A 16,093-nucleotide genomic window follows, 5' to 3' on the forward strand; every position below is an offset into this window, starting at 1 on the left:
AAGCATGGCCTCAAAGATGACATATACAAAGATATACAGCTTCCACTCTTCTCCTACTTGCTTAGGTTTGCAAGTATAAAAAATTGCATAAAATGTTCTTTTTAAAATATGTTGATTTTTATCTCTTCTTGTGTGGGTTTTTTGTTTTTGTTGTTATAACAGATGGCTTCTGTTATAAGACACAACTTTATGAAAAACACAGAAATGAAAATTTATTTTTAAAAATTGTGTTTCTAGTGCCTAGCAGGGGTACATAGTTCAGCTGAAAAATATTATGCACTATTTAAAATTAGCCATTTAAATGCATGTTCCACTGCACTCAAGTTATACATGGATCATGCAGAATGTCCTATATTGCAGCCAGAGCCATTTAACCTAAAATCTTTTAAGTTCAAGTAACTTAATGGACAACTGTATGACCTTATTAACGTACATGAATTACTTATGGAGTAGAAGGGAGATGACAGGAGGTATATATGCACAAAAGATTCAGGACTAAAAGATTATGTAGTATCTTTGTAGTGGTTATAAACTTCTAGGAGGCATACAAATATAATATTGTTGTTTGTCCTTCATTCTCAAAAAGGACGATGCCATGACATGCAAATGGCTAGGAAGACCTAGGTTCAAGCCTTTCTTCTGAAATACTCTAGGTAATTCTCTTACGATTATAAATTACAGACAAGTAGAGTGAGTGACCACATCAGGTCTTTCCTACGCTGAGGAAATCACAGCTCTGAAACTTTGTACAAAGCAAATTAAACCTTCTGGGACATGCTCAAAAGGTTTACCTGTTCTGTAGTGGATGTTTAACGTAGTGTTCAGGGTTGGCAACCTCCTGATTGGTTTCAGTTTTTTCTTCTTCTGCAGGTGGGGGATTAGGAGTGGTGGTGGTTTCCTACAGGAAAATAACAAAATATATGATTAAAATCTGGTCTACAATAAGTTTCATTTAACTTAATCTTCAAATGTCAACTCCATTTTACAAGCAGACGTCTCACATAATTCTTTTTTCACAAAAAATTTTAACATCATTTTTCTAAGTTCCAAATTCTCTCTATCTCTCCCCCACCCATCAAGGCAAGCAAAACTTCATTACTCATGAAATTACGCAAAACATTTCTATGTTAGCAATGTTGCCTCTCTTTCCCCGCAAAAGGCAAGAAAAACAATGAGTCAATCTGCATTTTCCAGTCTTTTGGAACTGTCTTGGACCACAGTAGCTAGATCTTTCACAGCTGATCACTGTTACAATATTGCCGCTACTGTATACAACGTTCTCCTGGTTCTACTCACTTCACTTTGTTTGCATTAGTCATGTAAGTCATTGTAGGTTTTTTCTTCCTCATTATTTCTATATAGCACAATAATATTCCATCACAATCACATCAACAATTCATTCAGTCATTTCCCAGTTCAGAGGCATCCCTTCAATTTCCAGTTCTTTGAAGTAGATCACATATTATTTTAGCAAGTGGCATGGTCCAAGTAAAGTCATCATTAGAATACAAGGATTTAAATTTTTCACAAGTGTAATGTTACATTAATCTAAATTCACCAGACAATTATTAAATAGCTGTTAGATACAAGTCTTTTTTTCTAGATTCTCATTACCAAGAAAATAGATTACTATTAATTCTATTATCAGGTTAACTACTCCTTATGAACGATTGGTACCTTTCCTCTCCATGTGAAAATCTTACATATCATTAAGGATATATACAAACTTTGAGATAAAAATTTGAAAAATCTACTATTTTAACAGTTATACTAAAAAAAAAAACACCAAAACCTCTGTACTAAGAAAGTCAAAATCATTTAGAAATTTAGTAAATTTTGTCATTATAATCACCAAAGCAAAGAAAGGAAATGAATGATGTTATTATTTCAAGGACTACGGAAGATATAGTGGCCTCCTTACTACTGATATAATCAATGAATCAGTGATTAAAATATGTTCCCAATGACTTTGGCTCCTTCTCCCGAACCTCTTGGATGTGAGAATTATTTCCTAATGAAGATATTATACTATGTCTAAAAAAAAAAAAAAAAAAAGATTAACTTGTTTACTGCTCAAAAATAAGCAATGGGACATAAACACATTTTAAGAAAATATTAATGGAAATATAGGAATCTTAGATGGGAAAATGTGTTTCTGAACTTAATTCTAGCATATGAATATCACAAAAACAATCAGGAAGAAACCTAGTAACTCTAAGGCCTACGTCACACATGCAGTCTCCGTCCTCTTCTTCCAAGTTCTTTCCAAGACAGACTTCACAGACATTCAGCACAGGAGAATATAACAGAGAAATTGAGGAGTTAGAATACATGGGCATTAGTTATAGTGCTGCAAGCAGTCTTTCATGTGGCCACAGAACGCAAACTGGGAAGAGAGTTGGCCAGAGGAAGAGCGATGGCAGCTCCACACTAAGGGGAGGCCATGCCAAGGTAGTTTTACTTTAGCAATTTCCCTTTTTCCAGAATTTCCAAGAGAACAAGCCCATTTAAACAATGAAGTTGAATCTGGGCTTGTGTATTCTTCTCACCCTTAATTTTTTTTCTAATTTGTTTACCTTTATTCTAACTGGACATGACTTGACTTTACATACAAAAGCTAAAACTGAAATTGCGTTCTATCAGTAACTAGTTTTTCCTGCCTTAAGACACATTCATTTTCCTTTTGTATATTATTCAATGGTTTATCCAAGTTCTCAGAAAGAACTATCATTGAAGTCTCATGCTTGAGTTAACTATTGACCCCCAGGCCACATTCATTTCTTTATAACTAGCTCTAAATTATTTTTTCCTGTGTCCACCATTAAAGTCACAAAGTATCAGGCTATGCTGACTTAACCTGGAAGATATGGTTTAGATCTTCACAAAGTTTCTCAAGGTCTTCACCCTGAAAAAGATGTTTTGGGGCAGTAACTTTCATCATAGCTTTCTTGCTATTTGTCATGCTCACCAAGAGCACTTAAAAGGGAGAAGACAAAGAGAAACAGATTCTTTTGGTCCTTGGGTATACAATGAAACCAACTTGGCCACTAAACTTTATTTGTGTAACTCTTAAGAGGTCATTAACCTTCCATTCATCAGCAACTTTTGTGTTTTATTTCATTTATATGATGAATGTGCTCAAAATCAATGTTTTAGACCTTCAATACTATTTCCAACCTAGTCACTGTATAAAGGTCATATATTTACAAGTAAACATCAATTACAAGACTTCAGTGTTGAGATTTCTAAGAACTGTGTCAATTCTTACAACCTAGGACCTGCCAAAGTATGTGTCCAGCTGACATAACTTTCAAAGACCTAAGGGTTACTTCCATGCAGGAGGCATCAGATTTTGTGATAGAATGGCCATAAATGATCAATAAGTGAAAAGCCACACCAGAGCTTACTTCCAACTGTCATCCACTCAAATTTCACTTTACTTTCCTTAAAGAAAGATCAGGGAAAAAAGAAGCAATAAGATGGAAAAAAAATCAAATATTAGTAATTAATAATTTTGACCCTCAGAAATAAATATATATTAACTGAGTCAAAATGTAAAGACATCTAAAACATCAAGATTGAGACTTATCAAAGTATCAAAATGTTACTCCATTTCTACCATGGTAGCTTACTACTATCAGTCTTTTCCGTATTTTCTGCTGATCTAAATATGAATGGGACAAAATGACAAAAAGCAGGATATAGGTGATGGGCCAGCTGGTCTTTCTGTACCTTAGGGGGTTAGAAATGAGTGTGATTACCCCTCAAAGAAGGTATTAAATGCCTCAAAAGTTTTGGTTTCTTAAAATTCAAGCTGTATACATAGGTTTCAATTAATTTAATTTAATTAATCTAAAATTAATTTATCTAAAATTAAATTAAAATCTAAAATTAATTTAAAATTGATCTAAAATTAATTTAAAAAAAAAAATAACCATTTTGGCAAAAAAGTAAAGTTACTTTTCTGTATCACACATTTGCCCTGAGAGAAGCAGTGGATTCCAGTCATGTTTTTGAAGTCTTCAAACAGAGGCTGAATGACTGCGTGAAAAGAGATGAGAGAATGGACTTCTTTCATGAATGAACTAAATGGACCATGGAAGTCCCCAGCAACTACCAAATTCCGTGATTCAAACTGCATTCACGTTAACATAAATGTATTAATTAATGGAACTTTAACAAATACCACGGAAACAACAGAATAATAACATGGAAACATCACCCACCCTCACACGTGACACTTTTGCTAGTACCTCAACAACCACCCTGTCAGTAGTAAAAGAATTACACTAACTTAACTGAGGACACACACCGATAAAGTAAATGTCTACACTTGGTGTCACATAGCTTAGAAAAGGGAGGACTAGAATTGGAACCTAGGTTTCTTATGAAATTCAAAACTTAGACCCCTTATTTACTTATTTTTGCCTCTGCCCAATAACATTCCGGCCTCCGTTTAAAAAGCATATTAAAAAGAGTAAAATGCTCAAATTTGATATTTTCCATTACTCTTTAAAGTCAACCTTTAGGAAACAAATTTTCTTTTGTCTTTAGTAAGTTTTAATCACTGTTCGGTGAAACTAAGCTTAGGACTGACTGCCAGTATAGTTTACCACCTACTCAATTCAGCTAGCTGGCACAGTAGATACAGCAGAGAACCTGCAGTCAGAAAACTCGAGTTTCGATGTGGCTCTAACCAGTGAAAAATAAGCTCCCAGGCTAGGTGCAATAGCACAGGCTAGCAATATCTTTCTACCACAAAGATTGAGGCCAATGGATGTGTCAGAGCTACATACAGCGGGGCTAAGGTTCACCTGGTACCTGTATTAATGACACCAAGGTGAGTCCCTAGGAGCAGTGGGCCAGTAGGTCTCCTAAGAAGGGGCAACAAAGCTTTGGGGCCAATCAACGGGGTCAGGGAGTGGTTGTTAACTTTTCTAGCCTGGGTGAGGTAGGGAGACCTAGTCACACAGAGATATACAGCTGTTAACTGACACATTAAGTCACTTGTCAAGGGCAAGACAATATAAAGACTGGTGTGCTGGAAGAGTGGACAAGTAATTTTTACTGATGGAATTTCAATTTTTCATTTAAGGCTATATCCAAACTGGTGACAGAAGAAATTCAGGTAAAAATGGTAAGATCTTGGAATATTTATACAGTAAGATATCTAACATAAAATATTATTTGGAGATTTTTCACTGGATAGTTTTTCTCACTGAGGAAATGATAAACCAATACAGAGATAAACTGAAAAACAGAATTCTGAATCCCAAATGGAGGTGAAATACTTCAAACCATGCATTATGCCACATGTCATAAAACGGTTAAGAAATGTAGCTTGTGAGATGGAGATTTTAAATATGCTTCAATGTCCCAGGACCTTGCTTGACTTTAACCGTTGAAAATTTATGGGCTATAATCAAGGTTAGACAAAAATGGATTGTTCATCAAAAGTCACAAAGCCAACTCTGTGAGATGAAAAGATTTGAACCCAAGTTCTCCTAGCTTTAAGGCTGGCCCTCTTTACCACAATGCCTGTCATAATAAAATAAAGAGTATACAGAGTGATAGCTCAGAAGCATCTTCAAAGAAAAATTATATTCAGTATACAGAACAAACAATAGCTCCCAAGGATTCAATTATCTCTATGCAAATAATTAGAATTTATTTCTTTCCAGTTTCCCATGTCCAAATACCTACTGAGCATCTCTCAACCTGGATGTCCCAAAGGCAGGCCAGGACCTCACCAGCTCATGCCAGGATACCTGATGATTGGTCTCCCTCCCTCAAGTTTCTCCCCATTCCAGTCCATACTCCACTCCCACCCACCAGATGTCAAATTGATCTTCCGGAAGTACAGGTCAGAACATGCCAAGACCTATATTCAATAAACTCCTGTGGCTCTCCTCCTCCTATCACTTCCAAGATCGAATATAAAATCCTATTTGATTTTAAAAGTCCTTCACAACCTGGTTACCTTCGACCTGTCAGTCTTTTTGTATCTTACTCATCCCTCACATAATTTGCAATACAGTAATGCTGGTCTCCTTGAAATTTTTCCATCTCTAAACTCTGCATTTTCATTGACTGTCCCCCATGAATGGAATGCTCTCCCTCTTCATTCTTGGATCTCCTGACTTGCCTGGCTTCCTTCAAGTCCCAGCTAAAATCCCATTGTCTTCCTAAAAGAAAACCCTTCCTATTCCTTTCTCCTCCTTCTCCTCTGCTGGTAATCTCCAATCTTTCCTGTATACACTGGTTTTTACATAGTTGTTTGTATGTTGTCTCCCCTATTAGACTGGGTTCCTTGAGAGCAAGGATTGCTTTTGCCTTTCTTTGTATCCCTGGCGCATAGTAAGTGCTTGTTGACTTCACATACGGCAAAAAGTTTGCTAACAAAGCCTTTCAACGAAGTTTAGGGGTATTTTTTTTTTATTTGCTTGTTATAGTTAAGCAAAAAACTAAATTAGCCAGAATCTTCACAACAATTCTGAGTTTACTGTGCTGTGTGCACTTTATATCTTGATTTTTATGCCTGATGATTAATAATGAATCATTTTTTAAAATACTCAATCTTTCAAAATGTTTCATATGAAGATTTTTTAAAAGACCCCTCCTCTTCTTTCCCCCTCTAGTTCTCAAAGATTTAAAACCAGAAAGGATCTTAGAGATATCAATTCTAAATCGCTTATTTTTAAATAAGTGAATGGAAACCCATATCTTGCCCAAAATAAATACAGACAGCAAATGGCAGAGAGATGATTTCAGCCCTGTTCCTAACACTCCAAATTCCCTTCTCCTACCTCCTATACCACAATGCCTTTTTAATACTTAAGTTTTAATATATGTATAAGTTAATAAGTTAAATAAATAAGTTAAAATATATTCGCACACACACATATATACATATATGCGTACATATGTATGTACAGAAAGAAAGACAGGTCACAGGACCTGTAACTATTGGCAATGGGAGCCATGGTGAGAAAATCCAATCAAAGCAAAAGCTGATTGGTACTTGCTTATCAATGAAGTCTTCAAATTGCCTAGGGCCCCAAGAAATTAAATGACTTGACTGGCACTGCTCAGCCAGGCTGTGTCAGAGGCAAGACTTGAACTAGGGCTTCCAGAGTCCTATCTAAACATCAGTCTCTCTGACAGGATTTTTTTTTTTAGGAAAAGCAATCTTCTGGAAGGAAAATGACCTGAGAGTTGTGAGATTTATTCGATACTTATAAAGTTCCTGCTACATACCAGGCACCACATTAAGTTGATAGTCCACTGTTCTATAGAAACAAAGGCAAAATCTAAACAGTTCTGGCACTCAAGGTACTTCGAATCTACCAGGGAGATCTCTAATCAGAGAAGGGTACTGATACAAGGTTAGAAAAGAATGCAGCACACCTAACCTGAGCTTTGAAGGGAGGAAATCTGGAAGGCAGAAGTGGGGGGTGGAAGGTGGCAATGGAGAAAATGGGAATGCATTCAAGTGGTCAATGGCTACTTCCATTTCATAGGATGACTAGGAAGTAACCCGATTTGGCTAGAATACACTACATAAAGGTAACAATATGAAATAAAAGTGAGTTGGGACCAGATTATGAAGGGTTAAAGTACAGTCTGGAGGCAAAAGGGAGCCACTGAAAGTTTTTGAAGATGGAAATGGGAGTTGTGAAAGAAGTGATTAGAACAAGCAGAGAAACCAGTAAGGAGACTATTATAGCAGCCTAGCAAGGGGCTGTGAATGGATACATGAGTACAATCAAGAGGATGTAAAGGGTTAAGGAAAAGTCCAAGATGACTTTGAGATTTTCAGGCTGAGGAACTGGTGTGCCCTTCGCAAAAACAGGAAAGAGTATGAAGATGGGGACTTGTTTGCAGTTTTGGTCATGTTTAGTTTAAGGTATTGGTAGGACTTTCAGAAAGGGAGGTCCATGAGATATTTGATAATGTGGTTATTAAAGTTCAAGAGAAATCTAGATTGTACATATAAATTTAGTGGCTATTTGCACAAAAGGTGATAAGTGAACCCATGGGAAATCATCAGGGTTGAGGATAAATAAAGAAAAAAAATACGTTAGTGGATACTCACAATTAGGATACTCAGCAAATAGAACTGGAACAAACAGTAAGTAGAATAGGTAAGTAAAACCTCAAGAAGATGGAGACTGACAATAAGTCCTGAAATTTAGCTAAGGTGCCAAAAGAAATCACTGGAGGCATTTGGTAGGAAGCCTGTAGATATGAGACACAGAGAGAGACTGATGCTCCTGAATAAGACAAGATGGGATGGGGGGAAAATAGTGAAACATTTGATCACAGCAAGAACAGAATTAAGGTTTCTAAGAAAATGGAAACCAATTGGTCACCCATTAATTCAGGGAATGGTTCAACAAACCACATGACATACATTTAATGGATTATTGGGTCCTAAGAAATAACAATTATAAGGAACTCAGAGAAACATGGCAAAGGCTTATATGAACTGATGCAGAGTGAAATAAGGAGAAAAAAGAAAACAATATGCAATGCCAACTATAAAGAAAAAGCAGTTCAATTCTGAGTGATTAAGGTAATTAATCTTGGTCCCTGAAAACAGAAAATGAAACCTTCCTTACCCCTCTCAATAGAGAGGTGGGAAAGCAGGAGCACAGAATATTGGCTCATATTTGCTGAGGGGAAAGGGGCCACATATGACTCTAAGAGTCTTTACTGCAAGCTAAAGAAGTGGCTGAATCCCTAGATGAGAAAGTCTAATGACTCCAGTATATAGTTCCTCACCTTACAATTCAATCAGTTATCAATACCTCATCCACTCTCTAAGTGCTCTATTAGAATCACATGGGCAAAATTCAGGTGTCATTTTTTCCCTAGGTCATGTCCAGTAGATCAGGGTAAGATATTGAGATGACTAATGTAAATAACTATATTTAACTGCTTAGGCCTTCTGTCCCACAACCATAAAGTAGGAGCCAGTAAAAAAAAGACTAAAGAGACAGCATTGCCTGGCCAGTCACATCCAAGACAAGGGAACTAAAACTGCATTAATATTAATACCAAAATAATACAAGAAAGTTTGAAGAATGTGGAACATATTACTTATCAGACTTATGGATAGGTGAACAATTTACAAATAAATAAGAGATAGAGAGTAGAGTAAGATGTAAAATTGATAATTTTGGTTACATTACAAAGTTTTTGTAAAAATAAAAACAAGTGTAGCCAAGATCAGAAAGAAGGCAGAAAAATGGGGGAGGGGGGAAACGGAGAAGGGGAATTTTATAGACAGATTCTCAGATAAAGGTCTCATATCTCAAACATATAAAGAACTCTGTCAAATCTATAAGAATGTGAGTCATTCCCCAATTAATAAATGGTCTAAGGATATGAACAGGCAGTTTTTAGATAAAGAAATCAAAATTTATAATCACATGCTCTAATCAAATTTATAATCTAATGCTCTAAATCATTACTGATTACAGAAACCTAAGTTGAAATCTTGAACTATCATTTTACACCTACCAGACTGGCTAAAATGATTGAAGGGGAAAGCAACAAATGTTCGAGGGAATGTGGAAAACTTGGGACACTAATTCATTATTGGTGGTACTGTGAACTAATCCAATCATTCTGAAGAGCAATCTAGAAATGTGCCCAAAAATTTATTAAACTACCTATATGTTCTAAATATTTATAGCAGCTTTCTTGGTGGTGGCAAAGGCCTGGAAATTGTGGGCACACCCATCAATTAAGGGCTCAACAAGTTGGGGAATGAGTGTGATGGAATACTACCTGTGCTACAGAAAATGATGGGCTCAATGATTCTAGAAAAACATGGCCAGATCTGCATGAAATGAGGAGCAAAATGAGCAGAACCAAGAGAATGCTATATCCAGTAACAGCAACTATTTTAAGAACAACTTTGATAAAATAAGTCATTCTATTATAAATACCTAAATTAACTACAAAGGGCATTTTAAGAAGTCATTATCTACATCCAAAGAACTGATAAAAAAGAAGTTATGTGTAGAATGATTTTACATACACACACACACACACACACATAAACATATACACATGAACATAATGGTAGCCATCTCTGGGGCTGGAAGAGAGCAGGGATGAAAAAATAGGAAAAAAGAAATTATTATATATTAAAAAGGAATAGCAAGCTGTATGTAACAGATTTGCAGTTTTGTGTATAGTCATCTTTTTCATTATACTAGGTTATGCAAAAGCTTGTTTTATTCTATAAATTAAAAAATTTTATGCATACAAATTATAAATTAAAATATGAAATTAAAAACATAAATTTTATGTATATATAAATAATATATATAAAAATATAAAATTTATGTAAATACCAACATTTGGAAGTATCATAGAAGTTTAAAGAAAGGAGAATGCCAATAACTGGTGCTAGGAACCAGAAGTAAACTGAAAGGATGTTTATAGATTAAACTGTCACATTTAACATTATTTAATACCAAACTCTCCAAAGTGCTTTATAAAAAGTAATCCCTTTTTTAACCCTGCTCCCTTCCCCAAATGAGAAAATGAAGAGGAAAGAATAAAACCTTGCGGCCTTCTTCCTACAGTGAGGAAGTATTACCTAAACAGGAGTCTCATCTGTTTTTAAGTACTACCAAATACATTCTTCTTATAGCCGTGACAAGTAGTTATCCAGGATCTGCTTAGCTGCTTCCTGTGACAGGGGCCCACCCCAATGACCTCTCAAATTTCCTATCTTTGTTCCTAATTCCTAATGCAGTCCTCTGGAGCAATACAGAAAACACAATTTCTCTTCTACATACAAGACAGCTTTTCAAACGCCCAAGGTCATTTGACCCACTCAGACATATATTTTCTCCTCTCCAAGCTAACCTCCCCAATTCCCTCAACCAAATATCATATGGCATGGTTTCTAGTCATCTTGGAAGACTTGAAGACTCTAATCTATCAATAAACATTCTAATGTGTGTTCTGTTTTGGGTGTCACACTACTCCAGCAGTTGCCTGATCTGGGTAGAGTGGAGAGAAACTATTCACGTCTCTGGTTCTGGACACTATCTCTCTTCTCTTAATGCAGTCCCAGATTAAGTTAGCTTTTTGGACCACCATATTACACTGTTGATGCACTGATCATTATCCAGGGAAAAGTATATTCGGTTAAGGCTCTCCCATATTACCTTTGTGCAGGATTTCCCAATGTTACCTATTAAATTTCATTTTATTATATTCAAATCATACTACCAATTAAGATACTCAGCTTTTCATTGTCATCCAACAAACATCACCTGCAAACTACGTAATTTTATGTAATCATACAAGTTGTCAACAAAAATTCTAAATATCACAGGGCCAAAAAAAGATCTCTGAGGCACTGTACACTAGGCAATCGTATAAATTCATAATGAAGTCATTAATGACTATTCTTTAGGTATCTGGTCAATTGTTCAATCTGAATTAATTTCAATGTACTAGTATATTTATTCCACATCTGACCATCATCTCTACAAGGATAATATGTTTGAAACACATTTAGCATATGCTTTTCTGAAATCTAGGTAAACTATTAAACTTACAATATTCTCCTGACCTACCAGAAATTTAACTCAGTTAAATTCCCTTGGAAAGGGATGATAATTTAGCTTGACTTGTTCTTGATAAAATCAAGTAAATCTTGGTGACCCATGATTCCATTCTAAATGCTTACAAATCTCTCCTAAATAATAAATTTTACAATTCTGCCAGGAATATAGAGTTCAAGTTCACCAGTTTATTAAGACAGATAATCCACTAGCTTTTATTAATTACCTACTACATGCCAGACAATGTCAAGTGCTAGGGAAACAAAGAAAGGCAAAAACACAGCTCCCACTATTAAAGGATCTCACAGCCTAAAAACAACTATGTATAAACGATATATAAAAGATAAATTGAGGGTTGTCTCAAAGGGAGGGCACTAAGATTAAGGACTAGGAAAAGCTTTCTGCAAAAGATGGGCCTTTGCTGAAACTTGAAACAAGGAAGCCAGATTTCCAGATACAGAAGTATATGGAAACACCTCCTTAGAGGAATTAGGATAGTATCTTGCTTGAGGAACAGCAAGGAGGCCTGTGTCACTCAATCACAGAGGGAAAGTAAACTCTAAGATTAAAAAGGTAAGAAAGGGGCAGGGGAAGAAAGACACCATCAAATCAGAACATCTGCTCACTTTTAGAGAGTCAGTGAGACACAGCAGATCAAACTCTGGTAGTGAAGTCATTAAGAACTGGGTTCAGGTCCCGGCTCAGACACTCAAGAACTGTATAATCTTGAGTAAGTCACAAGCTGGGGAGTCAGGGAGGGAGGAATGAGGTAAGAGAACCAGGCACTGTGCTAAGTGCTTTACAGACACATCACTTCTGATCCTCACAACAACTCTACTAATAATGCCATTACTATCCCCATTTTACAGCTGATATCATGATATAAGCCTGAGCCTCCTTACGGGGACAATAATGGCACCTAATTCAGAGCTGTTGCTGAGAACTGAGTCACACAGTGTAAACCCTTTGGAAATGGAAACTATTCTTAGTAGTATTCAGCAATTTCACGAGGCACGGTATTGAGGGGTATTGACCCTTTCCAGGTCCAAGTCATGACAGCCACATTAGGTTACCAGAAGTTTTGTCTGCAAAAGAAATAGAAACTTCAAAAAACCTCCTATTTTGAGGCAGCATGATGTATTAGAAGAAAATTCAACTTGAAATCAGATCAGGTCTGTGTAATGGCTGACACCGGCTGTGTGTCACTCCAACTCTGAGACTGTCTCTTCATCTGTCTAGTGAAGCCATTATCATGTGCACTATCTCTCTCATAGAGCTACTATGGACAAAGCTTTACAAACCATTAGAGGAGCTATTTCGTATGTTCCCCTACACCTGATGACACAGCATAACATTTCATTACAGAGTAACTAATTTTAATTACATGCCATGTATTATAGGCATACTCTGCCTAACATCTCTAACTGTCCATGAAAAAAATGTATGAGGCAAAAGAATATTACATAAAACAGTTCCAAAGGAACAAGACTCCAAAATGGAAAAATCAAGTGATTATTACAGCAAAATCTCTTTTCTTTTAGATGAGGTATGAATTACTACAAGTTACGTTATACCAGATATGCCTGCTCAAACATTATACGCATTCTAAGAAATGGTGGTAATATCACAGAAAGAAAAGCTGTATCATTTCAGTCCAACTGATTTTTACATCCTAAATATGCTAAGTGTTTGCTTGGATAGTACTCTGTATATCATCCTGCTGCTGAGCAAAAGGAAAATTGTCCCAAATACAATCCATATATATCAAAGCACACAAACCCATTAGCATCTAAACAGAGGGATATAAGGTCAAATTAACTAGATCCTATGAGCGCCTATACTAACTAAACACTAGACAATGTCTACAGGACATGTAAAGATACACACAAATTAAATAAACACACTGGGGGAAAAAGTATATTACATATAAGCCTCAAACTTACTGGTGGTATTCATACTAAGAGGTACTGCCAAACTGTCTCTCTCCCAGTCCCAATAACAATAAAATCCTAATATCTACTCCACATTGTCATCAAAGTCAAACTTCCAGGCATCATCTATACAAGCAAGAGCAGCTCAGTTGACTCAGGATTGTGTACACACACACACACACACACACACACACACACACACACACACACTGAAAAACCAATTAATAACAAAGATTCATCATTATAACTTAAAAACCTAGCACATGTCTCACTGATGGTGTGTGAGTTCATACATGAAGAATAACAACATGATGGACCACTGGCTCAACTGTGTATTTTAGAAAAACTCTCAGAATCACTAGGCATGGTTAGTCAATGCTTCTTTTTTTCTATTTAAAAAAAAAAACCTCCCTTCTTCTAGGAGAGCATGGTAAAAAAAATAATGGATCTAAAGTAAAAGAACTTGGGTTTCAAATGATAACTTTCCTATTTATTAGATGTGTGACCTCAAAGTATGAACAAAATTCCCAAATGTGGATTATTTAATACCTACCTCAGGAGGTAAAGATAAATTAGATAAACATAAAATAGGTAATAATATAACTATTGTATGGGTTCAAAACAAAATAGGTGGCTATAAAGTTAATCTATTATTTCTTTCTGAAAGCAGTAAGGAACTGTAAGCATTTGGAGAGGGAAGGTACCTAGCAATCAAGGCAATCAGAAAAGAGTTCATGTAGAAGGTGATTTGTGAACTGTCTTGAACAAGAGGTATTCACCATGAGACAGAGACAAGGAAAAGAGAGAAGGCCAGTTTGGATGGACTGAAGGAGGGAGGGAGAAGATGGTTGTTGGTAGGAACCAAAGAAATTAAAAAGTAAACAAAAGAGTTTATACTTGATATTAGAAGGAAAAAAGGACCCACTGAAACTGAGTTGAAAAATGACTTCCGTTCAAGTTTCCCCTCTGATACTGGTTGTATCAGCAAGTCACAAGCTCTAGACAGCTCTCCAAGACTATAAATTGGAGAAGAAACACTGAGTGTGCTTCCTCATCAAGGAGGAGATCCTTGTACCAATTAACATCACAGGTTCAAACCTTACCCCTATCCCTATTCCATGAACCATTCGCAAAGCATAAAAGCTTATTATTCCCCTCAGAGTCTGGCACACTGCTTGGCAAACAACAAGACAGAATCTCAAAATTGTAAAGGAACTTGAAAAGTTTCCAGTTTTACCAGTACCTTAAACAAAAATGTCCCTAAGTCATCCCTGACAATTGTCATCTAGTCTTTACTTAAAGACTTCTAGTGAGGGGAAACATGATCATTCTGCTTCTGGACAGCTCCTGTTTGGTTATTTTTCTTTATATCTAGTCCAAACCTGACTCTCTACTGTGTGCACTTGATAAATGTTGAATGAATCTGGGAAAGGATTAATTTTATGTCATTATCTTAAGTACTTCATGAAATTGGATGAAGGTCTTAAGATAGAGGATTAAAGACACACAGGAAAATAATACACTATTGGGCAATTATCACTAATAAAATGGCATAAAGGAAAGTATGCAAACTATAATAATAAAGAGTTCAACAAGGTTAATATCAATTCTGCTGAGCCAAGTTACAACTAATCACTTTCAAGCTATTTCTGAAAATAAGAGAACATCGTTTTTAAACCTGGAAGCTTCCAAGCCACCAAATGAAGAGACATAAACAGGTACCAAACTTGGAAAGACCAAAAAGCAACCCAGAATTAATATTAAGGTAAATAAGAACTATTAAGAAATATGAGTATCAAATGGCTAATATTCACATTTCCATTTCAATGATTCCTAAAAATTCTGGAAGAATAACGTAAGAAGCAAAGAAGCAAGTTTGAGTTTAATAACAATTTAACAGAAGTTCTAAATTTTATTTATTTTTTTAAAAACAAATTTAGCTTCTTTTCAAATTACATTTTGAAACGTGAAATAACTAAAACCAATGGCTGCTACAACTAAATTCTCTTACCACAGATGTGGTTTAAAATCACACATGCTTTAACAGAAAGTTTAGTAACTGCAAATAAATTTCACAAAAAATCTAGTAGTTTTTCATGTAGGTCCATATACTAAAAATTCAAGATTGCAATTTTTAATCAAGAAATTTAACACAAACTTCTATAAACCAGAAATATTTAAACTCAACCTACAGGTCTAATGGTGAAGTGACATGGTTTCAGTAAATATAGTTTCAATAATTTATAATATAGTTATAATATAATAGTTTTATCAATTTATATTAGTTATATTGTATTAATAACATAATTGACAAAATTTTATACTCAGAGGATATCATGGTATTATTAAGCCTAAATTAATCAAGCCTGGTCTGACAATACAGTGTAACATACATTTCCTATTCAGCAGGATCCATATGTAAACATACACAAGTATGTAAGAGTGTAGCAGAGCTTCAATCCTCACAGTTAGCTTCACAAATAAAATATTGTTCTATGGTCACAGACTGGACCCTTTAATCATGGCCTTCAGTCACCAAGACTGAGCTGGGAAGTGAAATCCAACCCA

The 16,093-nt window shown here is 35.6% G+C and overlaps 1 protein-coding gene across 3 annotated transcripts in view; it reads right to left on the minus strand.

Moving 5' to 3' along the window:
- EIF4E (eukaryotic translation initiation factor 4E) overlaps positions 1 to 16,093 on the minus strand; it is a 46,139-nt gene that overhangs the window by 15,756 nt on the left and 14,290 nt on the right. For all 3 annotated transcript variants that reach the window (XM_072624220.1, XM_072624221.1, XM_072624222.1), the window contains exon 2: positions 792 to 898. In XM_072624220.1, the coding sequence (XP_072480321.1) occupies positions 792 to 898 (107 nt within the window). The remainder of the gene's footprint in view (positions 1 to 791; positions 899 to 16,093) is intronic.

This window comes from Notamacropus eugenii, chromosome 7 (genome assembly GCF_028372415.1).
Source record: "Notamacropus eugenii isolate mMacEug1 chromosome 7, mMacEug1.pri_v2, whole genome shotgun sequence".
In the NCBI taxonomy this organism is placed as follows: Eukaryota; Metazoa; Chordata; class Mammalia; order Diprotodontia; family Macropodidae; genus Notamacropus; species Notamacropus eugenii.